The 20,534-nt window shown below is 45.3% G+C and overlaps 1 protein-coding gene across 1 annotated transcript in view; it reads right to left on the bottom strand.

Moving 5' to 3' along the window:
• The window catches only part of FSTL5 (follistatin like 5), a 2,936,723-nt gene that overhangs the window by 321,760 nt on the left and 2,594,429 nt on the right, over nt 1-20,534 (bottom strand). Inside the window, exon 13 of the mRNA XM_078677005.1 lies at nt 17,909-18,016. Coding sequence (XP_078533131.1) covers nt 17,909-18,016 — 108 coding nt within the window. The remainder of the gene's footprint in view (nt 1-17,908; nt 18,017-20,534) is intronic.

Here is a 20,534-nt window from a genome sequence, read left to right on the forward strand (position 1 = left end):
TATGTGACATCATCAGCAGTGGATTGTGGGTGCGCGATATATAGTTAGTGCAACTAACTATATATGGAATTTCAATGGTTTTGTGTGAGTAAAATAAGGTTTTTTAAATGCTAAGCCCTAACTATATATGGTCTATAACCTATGGTTTTTTCAGTGAATTTTCAAGGTTTTTTAAATGCTAATTCCTAACTATATATGGTCTCTAACCTATGGTTTTTTCAGTGAATTTTCAAGGTTTTTTAAATGCTAATTCCTAACTATATATGGTCTCTAACCTATGGTTTTTTCAGTGAATTTCAATGGTTTTTTAATAGCAAATATCATAAGCTGTCGAATGTCAAGTACGTGGTAAGTAAAAACATTTTCGTGTTTATGCACACTGATCTGCTTTGAATGCTGCCCCCCCTCCCCCTCATTTCTATTAGGAGTACTCTCTCTTTGCAGATAGTGAAGGGTAGTTAACGCAGGCCTTTGCCCCCGTTGTAATCCGTCGTGCCTGCTTCTCCCTCCATTTGATTGATTGTTATCCAAGCATTTACTGTTTTAGAATTGGTTCTCTTTGGTTCATTCTCTATTTACAAACAAGCACAGAGTCGCAATACTCTGTTTAGTCTTTGCAGATAGCGAAAAATCATGTAAAAAAACAAAAGGAATCGAGCAAAATCAGTAGGCCACTAATGGGATCTCTTTTTGACCTCGCTAAAATAAAAACATTAGGAACAACCCCTCATGACAAACACGAAACTATTGAGATGAACTGAACTCCACACCATGATGGCTGCAATACAGCTCGGCTCCGCCACCCACCCCGCCCAAAATAACGATAAACTCTATGCAAATATTACAAATATATACAACACACCAGCAAAGTAACAGGGTAGAACATTTTATTAAACAACTATTTACATAACTATTTTATACTTTTTGATGCCCGATCCGGCTAGCTCAATCGATCGAGCATGAAACTCATGCACTCTGATGGTTCAAAGTTTTGAGGAGTGCTTGTAACACTGTCTGAAGCCTATTTGCACTTGCTTCAGCTTCACTATTGTCAAAGTAAAGTGGGGACTGTTTGAGGACGTGACTGCATTTGTGAACAATGTAATGCGGTGCCACCCTGAACCGCTTGACGGAGGCCCCCGAGGGACGGTGTGATGGCGCGGACTCGGAGGGGGCGCTTGGCTCCGGCTCCCTCCCCAAGTCGTGTTCTCCTGGTGTAGCCTGAGATCGCCCCCGACATAGGTGGCCGGCTCCCGGGATCAAGCGGAACTTTTTGCCTTTTGGTAACTCTTCCATTCTTGACCTTGTCCCACAATCCGTTTCACCTAAAGACACGCTGTAGTGGGGCGCCCCTTTACCATTTCAGTTACCATTCCGCCCGCTTTTGCTACACTGTGCCTCTTCCGCTATTCAGCTGTTTACCGCCCGCTCTTTCGACTACAGCGTCTCGCTCACCATGTAGTTGAGTTGCTCCCGCTCTTGCGGTGCAGCGATAGCCGGCTGCCACAGTACTCTCAAAATGGCGACCGGCTCTTCAGATTTGGGCGTGGTCCACTAAAATTGCCCTGCGACACCTTGGAACTCGGACGCTTGTCTGCTAGAGATTGGGCTCCATTCTCGAAAGCGTCCCCTCAGCCTTGAAGATTCTACAAAAGTCTTGGGGGCCCCCGACTCCCGCAGGCTTCTGGTGGAGAGCGGCTAGCATTATTGCTCGTCGAATGGCCACGACGGAGCTACGAAATGGTGGTGCTCTCATGCTAACGCCAGCTTCAGTCTGAAACATCCAGAAACACTGTAGACTACCAATTCGATCAGTTCCGGTAGCGCCCCAACGTGACCCGGTAGAGAAGAACTAGCCCTCCCCTCTTTCACTGATGGTTCTTGTTGCCTGTCCCTTCTGTTGTCATTTAACAGAACTATTTAGCCTGCTGAAAGGGGTTGTGTTCCGACCGCTGGTTGGTGGAGACATTTTGACAATATTCTAGACCTGCGTTGTCGCGTAATGCGTCATATGACGCGCCGCGTTAGCGCATCCGGAAGTGATCCGGGGCGCGACGCGCAGCGCGTAACGTAAGCATAACAGGTCATATGACTTGTTAATAAAACTTTTCATTGGTTCATTTTACTTTTCTTATTCTAATGATGCTTTCGAACATTATTTTTTCTTAAATATATGTTATAATGTTCCAGGCTAATGTACTTTCCCGGAAAATTTACAACTGTCCTGCAAGTAAAATATATTCCTTTTTCGAGAAAAAGGGCGTTTCTTCGTCCCATGACGGAGCCGTTGAGCAAAAGAGGGTCGGCCTGCTGTCTTAGTCGCCGATACGCCTGAATATCAGATTCTTATCGATCACTTTATGTTGCAGGAGTAGAAAACACAACAGCCCTTGACCATTTATCTTTACTGCGTTCCTGCGTATTATACCTTTTACCCTTCATGTAATTGGACTGCTTTATTTCACTTGCCTTTTACTGATTCGAAAACAGTGACTATTATTAAAAACTTTACCAATGTATATACTACTACCATGTTTTCTTTTAAAAACCTTTATTGTGAAAATGTCATTATACAAATACGGGCCTATAACCATGTGGGCCGGCCACGGAGCAAACTGTAATCGTATATGATGAGTAGACATTTACACTGTAGAGGAACGTAACGGGCGGGCCATTAGGTTGCAAGAACTAAAGTGTCTAACAGTTGCGGAATCGGTGGACGTACATTTTATAATTAAAATACGACAGGGCCACTTACAATAAAATTATCTAGATATACATTTGCGGGCAAGTACCATGGGTGACGTTAATTCGAACTTTCAATAGTACAGTAATCAATAACACATCAGAACTTAATATCAATAGGGATATCGAAATATTCAATCTATTCTCGTCCCCGCCCGCCATGTGCTTCAAAACTGCATACGTATCTCGTGATATCAAGGTTGTGCAACCAGTACACAACAAGGAGTTACGAGTCCCATTTATTCCGGCGCCATTTTGGGCGAGGACGGGCAGGTCCAGGATATAGTCAAAATGTCTCTACCAACCATCGACTATGATGATGTTCATATGCTGTATTTATTAGAGTAACACTCATCTGTCCACATGAAATTAATTTGCCACAATCTAAACATGTCATTTTAATCTTTCCAAAGTTCTTCTAAATATTTGGGACAGTTTCCCTTGCCTCTGATGCTGTCAGTGCCACTTCTTTGATGAATGTACAGGCAGGTCGGGGGTTCTCCTCCAAATCTCTCTTTTATGCAGCACTATAATTAATCGGTGCCACCTCTCCATATGACGATGCATGGTATAGTTACCATAACTATATATTTTTTTCGGTTCCTCTGGAGAGTACATCGTGGCAGATGAAGCGTGTAACGTACCGGGCATTTACCTTTTTTTGCATGTAGAGGAAAGGAAAAAAAATTCGAGCGTCCGAGTTCTAAGGTGTCCCAGGGCCATTTTAGTGGACCAGGCCCAAATCCAAAGAACAGGCCGCCATTTTGAGAGTCCTCTTGCAGCCGCCTGTCGCTGTAGCATCAAGAGCGGCCGAAACTCAGCTGAATGGCAACTGAAACAGTAAAGGGGCGCCCCACTACAGCAGACGAGCCTCCACCTAGGAAGGCCCGTTCACGCCGCCTTCCCCCCCCCCTTCGGGCACCCCACGCCGTTATTCGGAGCAGGATTGTAGGATGGCCACACCAGTACGGCAACTTGCTAGACACCACCTCGGTGCCTACCGAATCTCAGCGCCTTGTGGTGTCTTCTATTCAGAAAACATTGTTGTGCTGCCTTCGACCTATTCGCCGCAAGTGCGCACGCAACTCAGCTGCATAGCTTGCTAGACACCACCTTGGTGCTAACCGAATCTCAGCGCCTTGTGGTGTCTTCTATTCCAAAAATATTGTTGCGCTGCCTTTGGCCCCATTCGCACATCGGTCCGCTACTGACGCCATCTCACAGGCCAACGGGGCGCCCCACGCCGACTTTCAGCATTGTAGGATGGCCACACCAGTGCGACAACTTACTAGACACCACCTCGGTGCCATCCGGATCTTGGCATCTCAGCGCCTTGTGGTGTCTTCTATTCAGAAAATATTGTTGCGCTGCCTTTGGCCCCATTCGCACATCGGTCCGCTACTGACGGCATCTCACAGGCCAACGGGGCTCCCCACGCCGACTTTCAGCATTGTAGGATGGCCACACCAGTGCAACTTACTAGACACCACCTCGGTGCCATCCGGATCTTGGCATCTCAGCGCCTTGTGGTGTCTTCTATTCAGAAAATATTGTTGCGCTGCCTTTGGCCCCATTCGCACATCGGTCCGCTACTGCCGCCATCTCACAGGCCAACGGGGCGCCCCACGCCGACTTTCAGCATTGTAGGATGGCCACACCAGTGCGACAACTTGCTGGACACCACCTCGGTGCCATCCGGATCTTGGCGCGTTGTGCTGCCTTCGGCCTATTCGCACATCGGTCCGCTACTGACGCCATCTCACAGGCCAACGGGGCGCCCCACGCCGACTTTCAGCATTGTAGGATGGCCACACCAGTGCAACTTACTAGACACCACCTCGGTGCCATCTGGATCTTGGCGCATTGTGCTGCCTTCGGCCTATTCGCACATCGGTCCGCTACTGACGCCATCTCACAGGCCAACGGGGCGCCCCACGCCGACTTTCAGCATTGTAGGATGGCCACACCAGTGCAACTTACTAGACACCACCTCGGTCCCATCCGGATCTTGGCGCGTTGTGCTGCCTTCGGCCTATTCGCACATCGGTCCGCTACTGCCGCCATCTCACAGGCCAACGGGGCGCCCCACGCCGACTTTCAGCATTGTAGGATGGCCACACCAGTGCGACAACTTGCTGGACACCACCTCGGTGCCATCCGGATCTTGGCGCGTTGTGCTGCCTTCGGCCTATTCGCACATCGGTCCGCTACTGACGCCATCTCACAGGCCAACGGGGCGCCCCATGCCGACTTTCAGCATTGTAGGATGGCCACACCAGTGCAACTTACTAGACACCACCTCGGTGCCATCCGGATCTTGGCGCGTTGTGCTGCCTTCGGCCTATTCGCACATCGGTTCGCTACTGACGCCATCTCACAGGCCAACGGGGCGCCCCACGCCGACTTTCAGCATTGTAGGATGGCCACACCAGTGCGACAACTTGCTGGACACCACCTCGGTGCCATCCGGATCTTGGCGCGTTGTGCTGCCTTCGGCCTATTCGCACATCGGTCCGCTACTGACGCCGCCTCACGTGCCAACGGATTTTCTACGCTTTTTATACCCTATGCCGTATAACAGGTCATGTGACTTGTTTATAAAACTTTTCATTGTTTCATTTTACTTTTGGTTTCCTAATGATGGAAGGCTTGATCATATGACCTAAAAATAACACTTTTCATTGGATGAAAACTATTTTTTTTCCCAAACGATGAAAGCCCCACCTTGTTTCTGGATGTTTCAGACTGAAGCTGGCGTCAGCATGAAAGCACCACCATCTCGTGGCTCCGTCGTGGTCATTCCGCGAGCAATCATGGGAGCCGCTCCCCACCGGAAGCCTACAGGAGTCGGGGGCCCCCAAGACTTTTGTAGAATCCTCAAGGCGGAGGGGACGCTTTCGAGAATGGGGTCCAAGACCTAGCAGACAAGCGTCCGATTTCCAAGGTGTCCCAGGGCCATTTCAGTGGACCAGGCCCAAAAAGGAAAGAGCCTGCCGCCATTTTGAGAGTCCTGTGACAGCCGCCTATCGCTGCACCGCAAGAGTGGGCGCAACTCAGCTGAATTGCGGATTTTGACACAGTGGACCAAAAGCGGACGGAATGGCAACTGAAACGGTAAAGGGGCGCCCCACTACAGCAGACAAGGCTCCACCTGGGGAGGCCCGTTCACGCCGCCCCCCCCCCGGGGCACCCCACGCCGTTATTCGGAGGGCGGCAACTCAGCTGATTTGCGGATTTTGACACAGTGGACCAAAAGCGGACGGAATGGCAACTGAAACGGTAAAGGGGCGCCCCACTACAGCAGACGAGGCTCCACCTGGGGAGGCCCGTTCACGCCGCCTCCCCCCCCCCCCCCCGGGGCGCCCCACGTCGTTATTCAGAGGGCGGCAACTTACTGGACATCACCTTGGTGCCATCGTTCTGCTGCCTTGGAACTATTCGCACAACAGACCGCTACTGATGACCCACCCCCCGCGACGCCCCACGCCGGATACCGAAATCAGTGCGGCACCCAGGCAACATCACCTGGGTGCCGTCCAGAAATCTGGACGTTGTGCTGCCTTGGGACTATTCGCACAACCGACCGCTACTTCCTTCTTTTTCCCTAAAAATGTTTAAATGTTTTTACTGTTTTTGTTTTGTTGTATATATTTATAAGTTATTAAAGTTTTATAATCCTACTACTTTGTTGGAGTGCTATATATTTTTAATGTGACACATAATTGTAAAAACTTTGATGTACAAAGAGTCATCCCTGGAATCTTCCGCTTCAGGCTCGGTCCCCTCCCCAATCACAATACAGGATGGTTTTCAGATAGTAGGAACGCGTGTGGTGTGACGGATCTCATCGGGTGTGGGCCTTGATCTACTATAACTCCTTTGAAGAGGGGTAATTCTTTACAGCTGGGGCCATAAACTACATCTGCAGGGCTAGCTGATAGCCTGGGACCGGCCTGGACAATCGGACACAGAGGAAGAGGAGTGTCAGAGGGTGCGGTAGTGAATAGGGCGAAAGGGACGTGTCGGGCGGGCACAGGGTGTGATTCTCAGGGAAGAGCAGCGCAGATGGGGGGAGGTTTATTGCCCATGCATAAGACAGAGAGCGGGGGTGACCAGTGCCTGGGGGAGATGCTTGCGAGGGTGGGGAGCCATGCTAAGGATCGACAGCGTGCAGAGAGTGGGTCTGGTCAAGTCATCTAAAATGGCTGCCGTGCACGACAAAAGTGTGGCATTTGAAAAAAGGCAAGATGGCGCAGACAATGTTTTTCAACACTTCCTGATTTCCTTCGAATCGAACGTTAACAGACGTTGGGGCCTAGTACCAAAGTTAAGCGATATTTATCCCTAACGATGCTTAGCAACGAATTTTTTACCGCTAAGCATCGTCAGAAATTATCGCAGATAAACCTTGCTATTATCAAGGTTTATCGCAAATGCGATAAAAAACGGCCGCAATGCATTAATATCGCTGAAAAGTCAGCGATATTCATGCATTACCGAGCTAATGCTCTTAGCCATGTTATCCACCTCCCATTGGATAACATGGCTAAGAACTGCTCAGGGCAGGTGTTACTTTTTGGAGATATTCGCGCTTAGCGCGAATATCTCCAAAAGTTGGTAATAGGAGATAGCGATGTTAGCGACTGTTTCCAGTCGCTAACATCTTGGCATGCCCACTTTGCATGTCATTAGTGATAAATATCACTGACATGCAAAGTGGGGCCCAAGATGGTCGCTATCTCCTACTAGCGGTCGCTAACTGGTGTTAACGACAGCTAGGTAATACGGAGATAATTTTATCTCCGCTTTCTTGGCTTTTAAAGCCAAAAAAGCGGAGATAAACCCCCTTGATAATATGCCCCGTTATCTCTCCCACACTACCGGTCCCCCTGGGCTTAAACGCCGAGATGGTAGGGACTGCATCCCATGAAGATAGGCCGAGACGTCACTCAGCAGAAAAAAAAGTTAAAAAAAAGTCTATAAACATACAATAAGTTAAAAGTCAATCATTCTTCATTCCTTGTAGTACGCTCCCCAGTCCGCTTCCCGTTACGCTAACCGGGCGCACCCCACCAAAAAAACGATCCTACCGAGAGACAAGATGGCGGCCGCTACGGACTGTTTGGAATGTTTACAGACGCCGGAGAACCAATCAGCTTCGCTTCACAAAGCTCCGTAACGCGAAAAGTACGCGAACTGGAGCGCTGCCCGTTCCGCTGTTACAGATATATATCTTTTTTTGAACGTTAATTTCTCAAAATCCACTGGAGCACATATATTGAGACCTAGCAAAGGCACATCGGGCTACCAGTCCCTACAATTTTGCCAAGTTTCGTGCAAATCCATTCAGCCGTTCGATTATTACTATTTATTTATTTTTTTGCCCCGCGGGGCCCTTTTAAAACCTCCACATCAAACCTAGGGGGTCACGGAGGATCTACTATGCCCCCTTATGGTCATTTTCCCCTTCGCTTTGGCCTCGTCTTGTCTCTCGATCCTACCGAGAGACAAGATGGCGGCCGCTACGGACTGTTTGGAATGTTTACAGACGCCGGAGAACCAATCAGCTTCGCTTCACAAAGCTCCGTAACGCGAAAAGTACGCGAACTGGAGCGCTGCCCGGTCCGCTGTTACAGATATATATCTTTTTTTGAACGTTAATTTCTCAAAATCCACTGGAGCACATATATTGAGACCTAGCAAAGGCACATCGGGCTACCAGTCCCTACAATTTTGCCAAGTTTCGTGCAAATCCATTCAGCCGTTCGGGCTAAAGTGAGGCCAACCGCCCTATGGAAAACTCAATGTTAAAAACACGTTTTGGGACCCCCCTTTTTTCTAGGCCCCCCCCTTGACGAAACCCCCCCAAATTTTTAGGGGCTACTCAGAAGCAAAATGTTCCATTTTCCTGAAAATTTCAGCCAATTCCGTCCACAAACGCCAAAGTTATTAGACATAGAATTTTCAAAAATCCCATAGAGAAAAAATCCTAACTATATATACCTACTGGCGACCGCCAGTAGGTAATATATATATATATATATATATATATATATATATATATATATATATATATCCTAGGAATACCAATTTGCCTTTTCCTTGTAGCAGGAGGTGTGGACTCTTCTTGGCCAAATGCTTATGTTGTAGAAGGATGGGTGAATTCCCTTCTATCAGGTAATTGTGTTATAGGAAGTTGTTCTACTCCTGGCAAGTGATGTGCAAATTCTAAGTATTTCACCCCCAGAATATACTGACTGGTTCATTTCTCTTGTGGTGAGGTGTTTTGTGTCTGTTGTACGGGGTTCTTCCTAGGTGAGTATTCTGTAGCAGAGAGGATCGGCTAATTGCCTCATGCACAGCACCTGTCGCTAGGAGGATTGTTGTTGAAGAAATCCTCTCAGCAAGAGATAAAGTCCAAGTCGTATTCCTACCTTGGGTAAGTATTGTGGAGTATTGTAGAGTGTGGTATTTTTGGGTCCCAAGGGTGGATATGTCTGCATGACCTGATCATTGGCAAAAATCGGGTCATTACATCACTCTCCCTGTGCAAGTCTCATCAACTTGGATTTGACTAAATCCCACTTGTGGTCACATCTGGAGCCCCCAGGTCCTCGGGGAAGGCTTCAAGGCACTGGGTGTCTCTCAAGCTAAGGCTCCTGCATAGTCAGTGGTCGGTTTGGCCCTCTTGCACTGTGGAGTCTTCTGCTTTTTATGTCCCTGGAATAGGTAAATAGGAGTTCAGCCACTTGGCACTTAGGGAGTAGGACCTATCTGTGGGGTCCAGCAGCTTTGAGAAGTCCTGTTTCTTTCAGTAGAGCCTTCATCTTCAGGAGTGTTCTTACCAGATTGAGGACTTTTTTAAGAAGGTGATAATGAGGTGCTAGTCTTATCCTTTGCAGCAGGCATCAACTGAAAAAGTCCCCCTACCCCATAGTGTCTACTTTCTCAACTCATGCCCACCTTCTTTTAGACCAGTTTATCTCAGCTCTGCTGCAAAATTTCCCAGATGTACTGAATTCAAAATGATGACCATTTTTGCCTTTGGAAGTGCTCTATCTAAGAGCTTAGCCAAGCCTATATTCAGATCAGTTTGCCTCCCCTCTGTGAGTGTCAGAACTAGTTCTCCTTCCTGCTGGAGTTAGAGCCAAAGTGTCTAGGAAGGCTCTGGTAAGGAATAGGAACAGATCTTGTCAGCCCCATTTGGGATCAGCAAGTCAAAACAAGAAATGTTAAGGCTGTCTTTCATTCAGTCAGATGTTCTGCACCCCTCACAGATGGCTAATTCCACCTAAGTGGCCCATTATTGACAACACCCCTGCTTCTCTAGGTTCAGAGGCCAAGTCATTGTCCTGTGATGAGCAAGGTTAACTCCAGCAAGGAATGCGTGTTGCCCTCTGGAGGAGGATGAGTGACAGGATTAATTTAAAGCAAGTTCTAACTCAGGGAGTCCAAAGTACATTTTACAAAACTAGGTTTCCATTAAAATGATCAAAATCTGATTTCACCATTAAATTATATTTTATTTTATTAGAACATTGGAATGTTGGGTGCTCCATTGAAAACGATGGAGTGGTCTGGCATCTAATGGCCGGTAGAAGCTCTGAGCTCCAACATTTCAATGTTTGTCACAGCTTTTGCTGTGAACAAAGGGCTTCACATAGCCCCAGGGGATTTCAATCCCTTCAGGCTCCTTGAGGCCTTTGTTTTATAAATTTTTATTTTTTTATTTTTTTTATTTTAGCGATTTGTATAGCGCCTGGTGACCCAAGGGCATCCCCGCGCTGTAAGGAGATTGTTTATCCTGTAAGGAGAGGGAGGAAGGAGGAACGATTATTTCGGGAATAGGTGCGTTTTCAGTTTTTTGCGAAAGGTCAGGTAGCTGGCTTCCAGTCTGAGGGTGCGTGGGAGGGAATTCCATCTCACGGCCGCTTGCACCGAGAATCGTCGGCCTCCGGTGCGGGTCCTTTTGAATTTGGGGACGTTGGCCAGGTGCTCACTGTCTGAACGGAGGGATCTGGATGCTTTGTAGGGGGTGACCAGGCTGCTGAGGATAGTAGGGCCAGATCCGTTGATAAGTTTGTGTGTTGTACACATGGCTTTGAATTCCACCCTTTGGCGAACAGGGAGCCAGTGCAAGGCCTTGAGGGCTGGTTTTGCTGACACTCTCGAAGGAAGGTTCGTGAGCAGACGGGCCGCAGCGTTCTGTGTCCGCTGTAGTCTGGTCAGGGTGGCCTCTGGAGAACCCAGGTAGACCATATTGCTGTAGTCAAGACGGGACAATACTAGCCCCTGGATAAGAAGTTTCCTAGAGGCAGGTGGTAGTAATGGGAGGATCTTACGGGTGGTGCGCATGAGCCCAAAGCAGGTGCCAGCAGTTTTGGCCGCTTGCGTCTTCATGGTGAGCTCCGGTTCGAGCCATACTCCAAGGGTTTTGATTTCACGCTTCGGGGAGGGGATTTCTCCGAATACGTCAGGCCAGACTGTTGGGGGGATAGAAGCCCATTGTTTTCCCAGGAGCATCACTTCGGTCTTAGACCCATTTAATTTTAGTGATGAATCACTCATCCAGCTGTGTATTTGGGTAAGGCAGTTCGCCAGTTTCTCCGGGTGGTCGACTAGTTGGGATAGAGAGACGACCAGTTGAGTGTCATCAGCGTAGCTTACCATTTTTATGTTAAATGGTGTCACCACGTCTTCCAGAGGAGCCATATATGCGTTAAAAAGCGTCGGGCTCAGGGAAGATCCCTGAGGGACCCCGCTTGTGAGGGGGAGGGTGGCTGAGTGGTAGTTGCCGTCCCATACCTGGAACGTGCGTCCGGTGAGGAAGGATTCTGTCCAACTAAGTGCCGTCCCGGTGATCCCTGCTGCCGCGAGCCGATGGAGGAGGACACGGTGGTTGACTGTGTCGAAGGCTGCGCTTAGAACAATCTGCCTTCTAGGGCTTCACAGACTGTTGCCATAGGCTTCACATGTTACCATCATACATATAATGGTAAATACGTACTGCAGCCACCTATGACATTTATATTCCTTGCCACTAATGGAATTTCTGTGTCATCTACTCTTGCCTTACAGGAAAGTTAAGTAGATCAATTGGATGAAAACAATTTTACCAATACCATTTTAAAGCCAGAACACACACACTGTGATCTCTGTCACAGAACAAACTTTGTCAGAAAAAGGTAAATATTTAGAGTGAAAATTAGCTTTCATCCAATGTGTTATGCTTGTTTAAATAAGTCTACATTTGAGTGGAGATGTCCAGGAGGATGAAAATTAGCCCAAGTGATAAATCTATTGTTTCCATTCCCTTTCTTTTATTCAGAGATTAATCCTCCTCTAATATAGCAAAGTATTGATAATGGAAGAAGAAGCCTCTTACCAGTAAGCAGAAACATGTGTTACTCTGGATTTGAAAGAGGGTGGGTTATGAAAGGTAGGCTACTGAAAACTGTATCTGTTTAGCTTTAGTAATGCACACTGGAGTAAAATGAGATATATGCTAAAATATTCAATATTAAGAATATTATTAGACCTAGGCGAGTTTAAATTATGTCAGCATACTTCACATAATTTGGGGAATTTTGTGTTATGCTTGTTACGCAAGATTTCTGAAATCACACCATCATGCCATCAAATACGTCCCATTTGTGGTACAAAAAATTACAGTGAATGACACAATTTGGGAAAAATCCAAAGCTATATCACAAAATGACAGATTTTCATTTCTCATAATTTTGCACACCCTAATTATTATAGTCGTGGTGTAAAAATCTACCAGTAAAGTTAGGGGCACACATTATAAACTTCCATTTGAGCAAATAATCCCTACTTTATCAGCCGAATTAGTAAAATAATTGGCTCATTGGACACAGAACCTTAGGACTGTTGTTTTCCCTTGCACTAGAATCTCTCCTCGACTAAACATCCTAGCGAGAAATTCCTTAACAACACCAGAAGAGATAATAGTACACTAATATGTTCTGGTGTTCTGCTTATCTGTTGTCTGATCACCAACGGTCAAAAAGCCTTAATGGTCTGGTGACTGTGGTGCCATGGGTTACCCAGCGAAAAACTGGAAACTATTCTTGGAGCATACCGCCCACTGGCCTTTATATATCCCAGATGATTTACATAGGCACTTTTCACCCACGATGCATGCGATATGCTAAAGCCTTTCATAAGTAAAGAGGCCTGAAGTTTTGTCCAGAATATCTGAAATACAAGTTTAGAAAATATTTCCAGAGAATATCCAGAGTTTGGTATTTAGCATCACACACTAATGACTACCTTATTGCTAAGCATTTCAGAACGTAACTGACACAGTGGCAGCTAGCATGTACGGAGGGTGGTGGGGCAGGTAGGACAAAAATAAAAGTACATAAATATGTTAAAAAATATTAAATTTGTCTTCCTGGCACGACGTCCTCCTCATTCGGGTCTTCTCCAGGCAGGCAGGCTCCAGTGTGGGACCCATGAAACTGCAGTAACCAATCCTGGCGCTGCTCTCCGTCCATCACCACCCCCTTTTTCACCACCCCCTTTTGTACCGCTTTTGGCCGCCATAAGTGTGGCAGGGTATGCTCAGACGTGAGTCCCTTGCTCACTTTGCCACTGGATTCAAGCAAGCTGGGCTGAAGACGGCTGGAATGCCAGAAACCGGTCCTCGGAAGCTTGTTTCCGGTCCAGGGAAGACATGGCTTGGCAGTTCGGGCTGGACTGTTCCCATGAGGCACAGGGTCAGGCTGATTTGCATATAGCCATGTCTGAACTGGGGTGGCAGAGTGGGCTAAAGAACGGTGATGGATTAAACCCAGATCTTTTGACTGGGTGTGAGTGTTTGATTGATTCAGATGCTCCGTCCATCACCACCCCCTTTTGTACCGCTTTTGGCCACCATAAGTGTGGCAGGGTATGCTCAGACGTGAGTCCCTTGCTCACTTTGCCACTGGATTCAAGCAAGCCGGGCTGAAGACGGCTGGAATGCCAGAAACCGGTCCTCGGAAGCTTGTTTCCGGCCCAGGGAAGACATGGCTTGGCAGTTCGGGCTGGACTGTTCCCATGAGGCACAGGGTCAGGCTGATTTGCATATAGCCATGTCTGAACTGGGGTGGCAGAGTGGGCTAAAGAACGGTGATGGATTAAACCCAGATCTTTTGACTGGGTGTGAGTGTTTGATTGATTCAGATGCTCCGTCCATCACCACCCCCTTTTATACCGCTGCTCTCATGCAGCATGAAAGAAGTTCCAGGATTGGATGGAGTGGCCTCCTGTGGCAATCGCAAGAAGACTGGAGCCCTGTGCTGTCTCTTACCCAGCTGTCTTAGACAGCTGGTTTAGAGAGATTTGAAATGAGCATGTCTGGCTGGCCAACCCAAGACGGTCAGCCAAAGAGACATGTGCACTTTGAACTTAATGTGCCCTGTCCATCACTGCTTTCTGCTGCTGCCTGACTGGCAGCATCAGAAAGCGGTTTTGAAACATAAAATGGTAATAAATTGACTGTATTACAATTTAATTTTTCCATCCCTGTGGCAATTTAGGGCATATTATCAACAACTAGCGATATTTGTCGCTAAATGAGGTTCGCGATATTTTTTTTTATCGCCGGATTTTATCGCAGAGATAATGTGCTATTGGCAACGTTTATCTCTAAAGCAATAAAATATCAGGCGATAGCGGCGAAATGCGTGAATATTGCTGGGAATCCAGCGATATTCAGGCATTAACGCCAATAGGGTCTCAACCTGAATATCCACATCCCATTGGATATTCCGGTTAAAAAGTGATCAGAGCAGGTGTTAGGTTTTGGTGATATTTGTGCTTATCGCAAATTTTTTTATCGCTACGCCTGCGTTGCTAGTAGGCGATAGCGATGTTAGCGGCTGCTTTCAGTCGCTAACAGTTTGGGTACGCCCACTTGCATGTCATTAGCGATAAATATCGCTGACATGCAAAGCAGGCCCCAAAGCGGTCGCTATCGCCTACAAGCTGTCGCTAACTGCTGTTAGCAACAGCTTGCTAATAGGGCGATAAAATTATCACCGCTTTTCGACCAAAAACGGCCGCAAAAGCGGCGATAATCTCATATCGCCTGCCTTGATAATACGCCCCTTAGTTAGTGCGGCTGCGCTCCTTCACTTTAACAGAGGATGTGCCCCTGATCTGACTTCCGTAGGATCACCAAACTTAAGCTTGAGCACCAGCCTATGAAGACAGAACCATACTAGTCGTCACTAGTGCTTTTGCCAATGTGCGCTTTTTTACTGCCTGCAAAGATTCACGCTCTTACAAGCTAGATGTTAACCTGGGAGTTATCAGGCTTGGGTAAGCCTCAATACAGGTCCCCTGCCTAATGCTGAAAGAAAATATCTTGCACACAATAGCCAATGATAGGATTTAATGGCTATACCACACAGAAGAGACACCAGCGGAAATAGTGTCGGATTGATTGTCTTAAATCAGACATTGTGCCTAATGCCCTTACCAACAACTTCATCATTTTCATCATGAAGGATGTCAATGGCAAAGCTGAGAGCCGCTACCTACCAAACACCACCACACAGCACAATCTGCATGGGGCAGCAGAATAAAGAGTTGAGCAAACATGATGTCTTCTCTGAAGAAAGCCTGTTACCGCTCACTTTGAAATGGAATGGAATGGAAAGGAACTTGTAAAACGCATGGCTACCATGAGGCCTCCCAGTGCTGAGAGTCTGAACTGTGGGTACATACTTTAGCTAGATGGGAATAATAATGTTTTCAGCAGTTTACGAAAGAACAGATGGTCATCTTCCAGACGGATCTGATCCGGAAGAGTGTTCCATCTTCTGGAGGCAACATAGGAGAATCGCTGTCCTCCGCTTCCGGTTTTGCGAATTCTCGGAATAGTCGCCAGGTGTTTGTTTCCAGAGCAAAGAGCTCTATTCGGATGATAGGGAACAATGATTGACTGAAGTATTGGCGGACTTTTTGCAGTCATGATCTTGTGGGTGACACAGAGGGCTTTGAACTAAATCCTCTCTGCGACGGGAAGCCAGTGAAGTGAGGCTATGGCTCCTCGAGCTAATTCTCTGCGGGGGATGCTTAGGACCAGTCTAGCTGCACAATTCTGAACTGCCTGAAGTCTCATTATTGTGGATCGTGGTGATCCGGCATAAAGAGCATTGGCATAGTCCAAGGGGGAGAGAATTAGCGCTTGTACCACTAGTTTTTTAGTCCCACTGGATGAAATTGGGAAAAAGTTACTCATCATTTTTAGTAATCCAAAGAAGCATCCTGCCACTTTCTGTGCTTGGACTTTCATATTTAGTTTGTTGTCCAGCCAGACTCCGAGACTTTTTATTAGATCTTTGGGGGAAAAAACATTTCCTAAACAGTTTGGACACAAAGGGGTAGCCCCCTCTAGATGCGGTTTACCCAGAAGCATCAGTTCAGTTTTTGCTCCATTAAGTTGGAGGAAGTAACCTTCCATCCAGGCTGCAATTGTTTTAAGACAATTGGCTAGATTGTCGGAGCTTTGTCCTGGTTGGTTGAGGGATACTATTTGTTGGGTATCGTCAGCATAGGTAACGATTCAGATTCCAAAGGGTTCAACTATTTTGGCCAAGGGCTCATACAAATGTTACAAAGGGTGGGGCTCAGGGATGAGCCCTGTGGCACCCCACATTTCAAAGGCATGCTCCTGGAGGTGCAGTTTTCCTTGAATACTTGGAATGACCGGCCCTCAAGGAAGGACTCCAGCCATCTCAGTGCAACCCCCGATACCCCTGCCTCTCTAATCCAGGAGATAAGCAGACAATGGTTAACAGTATCGAAGGCTGCACTCAGGTCCAGGAGGAGAATGGCCACCGATCCTCCGGAGTCCATGATTTTCCTGGTTTCCTCAGTGACAGCGATCAAGGCTGTATCTATGCCTTGCTGGGGTCTGAAGCCTGTTTGTGTAGGGTGCAGAACACCATTTCCTTCAAGATATGTGGAAAGTATGGCATTCACGTTTCTCTGTGATTTTGGCAATTCCTGGCAGCAAATATATGGGGCGATAGTTCGAGAGGACTTCTGGGTCGGCTCCTACTTTTTTAAGTAGTGCTCTAACCATGGCTTGCTTCCATGAGGATGATACCTTGCCTGCGCTTAATGATAGATTTATGAGTTCTAATATCGTAGGGGCGACTGTGAGAGAGACTTGATTTATGACGGTAGGAGGGGCAATGTCTCCTGGGGAGCCTGATTTTAATTTGTTACGATGTGATTTTAGGGATTCCAGGTTCATAGGAGGAAACACCTCTAATACTTTTGCTAACCAGCTCCTCTCAGTATCCATCTGTGGGGGGTTTTGTGAGACAGTGGGCGATAGATGGACTGAATTTTTGTGTGGAACAATTCAGGCCCTTTGTCATTTTTCTGACTTGTTAGTGACAAAAGACTTTATCAGCTACGGAAATGATTTTACTGAATAGATTTTCTTCAAATGGATTATTTAATGCCCCATTTGCCGTCCCACACACTCCATCCCACACACTCCATTGTACTTCATGCATCATAAAGAAGAGTAATTATAAAAATTACTACATGCCATTACTCTCAAATATTTCAAGTCTGTAAACACACTAGTATTAAAATATTCTAAACAAAGTTTATTGCTTCCCATTGAAATGTTCAAAATCAATACACAAGGTATCTTCCTACATTCAATAATTACCTTTCCCCACAAAGTCTAAATATAGGTCATCTCAAGTTCTACAAGTCCAAATACACTGTAACCTATTTGTTATACAAAAAATACATAGTTGATAGACTTCTTAAAAAAGAGTACCAGATCGTATTTACTATATAGTTAACGTCTATGAATCCATAGAAGACCACAATAATAACGCTATTGGCCTGTCGCCGTGGGTTGTATACTCACAGCGAGTGACCTTTTAGTCCATAGACATACACTCTATACTTGAAATGCAGGCCACATTTCTGCTTCACAGTTGTTTAATCACCATCACTCACCTTTAATTTAGGGGCATTCAATAAGTGCATGTTAACAACCTTTCTAATATACTGGCTCCACAGGCAGTAATGCATATTAATTAATATAGTGTATTTCATAGAAAGGAGGTTTCTATATTCTTATTTTTTTTTCACAATACACATAATGCACTCTACGGACCTGCAATGTTGGAGACGTTTTCTCCATATTTCCCCAGCTTAACACCCAGACTTGATCATGAGATTTGTCGTAGTGTAGTTTCACGGGAACAGGATCTGTGCTAACAATCTAGAACAAAGCAATAGAAGAACAGATTACATGGACATGAATGGTGCGAATCACTCATGTTTAAAATATGAACACTATAAAAACAAACCTTTGTTTACAATGTTTTTGTCATTTTATTAAAATATGCATTTATACAGACCTTTGGACTCAAAGATGATAATCGAAAATAGTATTCTTTTTAAAAATATCTTAGTGGGTTACAATGTGACCTAGACAAATAGTATTGTAGCTGTGGCTCAAGGTATAAGAAAGACATATAGACGTATACACGAGAAGATGTCAGTAATGGGTTAGGTTTCCACTGTAGAACCCAAAAATGGAAAACTCCACTTTACTGGCAACTGCCCATCGCCAGATTTATGTTGTGTTTGGCCACATTACATTACATTGCTTTTCCTTGCTTTGATCATCAGCACAGCATGGCTTCCTCTCTATCATGTTCTCCTGCAATGTACTGTAATCATTAAGTATATAGTTTGCAGTCTGCCACCCTCCCCTACGAACTTTTGTTCATTTTTTCTCAACTACACAATTACTAGAGAAAAATTAGGGCTGAATTTTTCAGATAACTACATTTATCTAAATATGGACATGCAAAAAATCTGCCATGGATCCGGCCCTCCAGGGCCAACATTGGAGAACCCTGCCTTAGGCAGTGTACCTCATTTGCTATCAAAAAAGCAAAATAAATAGTTTGCATCTTTTTGCATCTTTCCATCTCCCCCACTACTTTTTGTGTCCTAACTTCCTACCTCAAGCTACACATTCATCACCTCTATGAGAGCGGCTGGTTTGTGCAGCACTGCAAATAAAAGGGGAATTGGTGGTAAGCACTATCCACATTGAGCCACCATTTCAGGTCTGTGGAGACCACGGAGAACCGACGGATACCAGCCTCACAAAGTTCTGGCATCCGAGTAGTGAAAAAACAAAACTAGTATTTTCATGAAAATCACCCGCATTTTAAATGTGCTGCTCCTGATCAAGGCTCCTAGTGAGAGCCACGTGTAACTGAAGAGAGAATCAATATACACACCTATTCATTTGAATATTTCAAATTCTGAAAGAGACTGCACAATTTTTAAGTTGCATTTTTGGTTGCCATTAGGAGGCTGATACCCAGTAGTTATACAATGATAAATACAATATCCCAAACCCTAATTTAAAACTCATGGTAGATAATGCAATTATTCACTGAAACTATTAAATTATATTTTTCGTTTTTTATAGATGAAACTTTCAGCAATAACAGAACCATAGCAGTTTATCAATGTCTTTAAAGTACGAGGTATACGTTTGGTATCTCATCTGAGCGCTGGGCTTCTTTAAGAGCACTTAGGAAATGGATGGATTGAGGTAGGGCCAAGGGCTCCATTACATCCCTTGCTTACTCCACCACTACCACCTGCTTCTTCTCTTTATTCTGATAATACTGACCTCGACCTTTTGTCTAACTACTGGGTTTACAAACTGAACACACAAAATATATATATGGAGGCTCCGATCAGTCAAATGGAATACAAATAAGTTCCCTATTACAATAGATCACCGTATATATCCATTTGACTGATCGATCAGAGCCCCCTGCCAGAAAATAATATTGGAAATCTGAAACAATGCAGCACATAGGAAAACAAAGAAACGAACATATGCACACTCTGTAGTAATATTGAGCAAAACCACTCTAGGACTGTGAATTATCTGTTCGCAGCATGACGGAGATAAGAAGGTAGATAATGAGGAAAACGAAAAGGAATCATCTAAACGGAGCTGGAATAAAAGTAAGTATATCTAGTTACATTTTGCTATATCTCCTAATTTTTTTCAAAATATGTTTCAAACTTGAAGAGCTGACATTCTTTAACCTTTATTGGGCTGCCTTGGCCTTCTATTTTTGGTATATTGTCCATCACACTTGATTAATGTGTATAGTTGTACAGAAAGTTAGAACCTGTCAGCGAGGTATGCAGACTAAATACAGGATGGAATTATTTGTGTTTTATTTAAATCAAAAGGTTCACTGGTCAAAATGGTAGATGGTGGAGGCAAATGAAAACAATGAAAATAAATATGACATTTTCAGAAAACCAAGTAACAAAGTAATTAGTGCTGGGCAAATATAAGGCACACTCTAGATGAGGCCAAAGGAAAATAGAAACGGCATGTAAGGAGCTTCAAATTACCTATGGAATAAAGAAATGTGCACCTGGGACAGTAGATGTTAAGAGAACACAGAAAACACCAAGAGAAGAAACCAGTCTCAGTCATCATGGAAAACATTATGGGAAGTAATGTGAACCAACATTAGAGTATCTAGATTGTGGTAGAATGCTGCATAATCTGCATTGTTGGATGAAAATATATAGTGGGTGCTCATTGGTCAAAGAAAATTCAAGTAAGATATTTCAGGATCAAAACCAGGTCGCAATACATCTCATGATATGCACTACAACAAGAATTTAATTTCAGTGATTTTATTTGGCCTCTGAAGATAGTATTTAAAAAAATTCAATTTTAG

The sequence above is a fragment of the Lissotriton helveticus genome, chromosome 2_1, assembly GCF_964261635.1.
Source record: "Lissotriton helveticus chromosome 2_1, aLisHel1.1, whole genome shotgun sequence".
Lineage (NCBI taxonomy): Eukaryota > Metazoa > Chordata > Amphibia > Caudata > Salamandridae > Lissotriton > Lissotriton helveticus.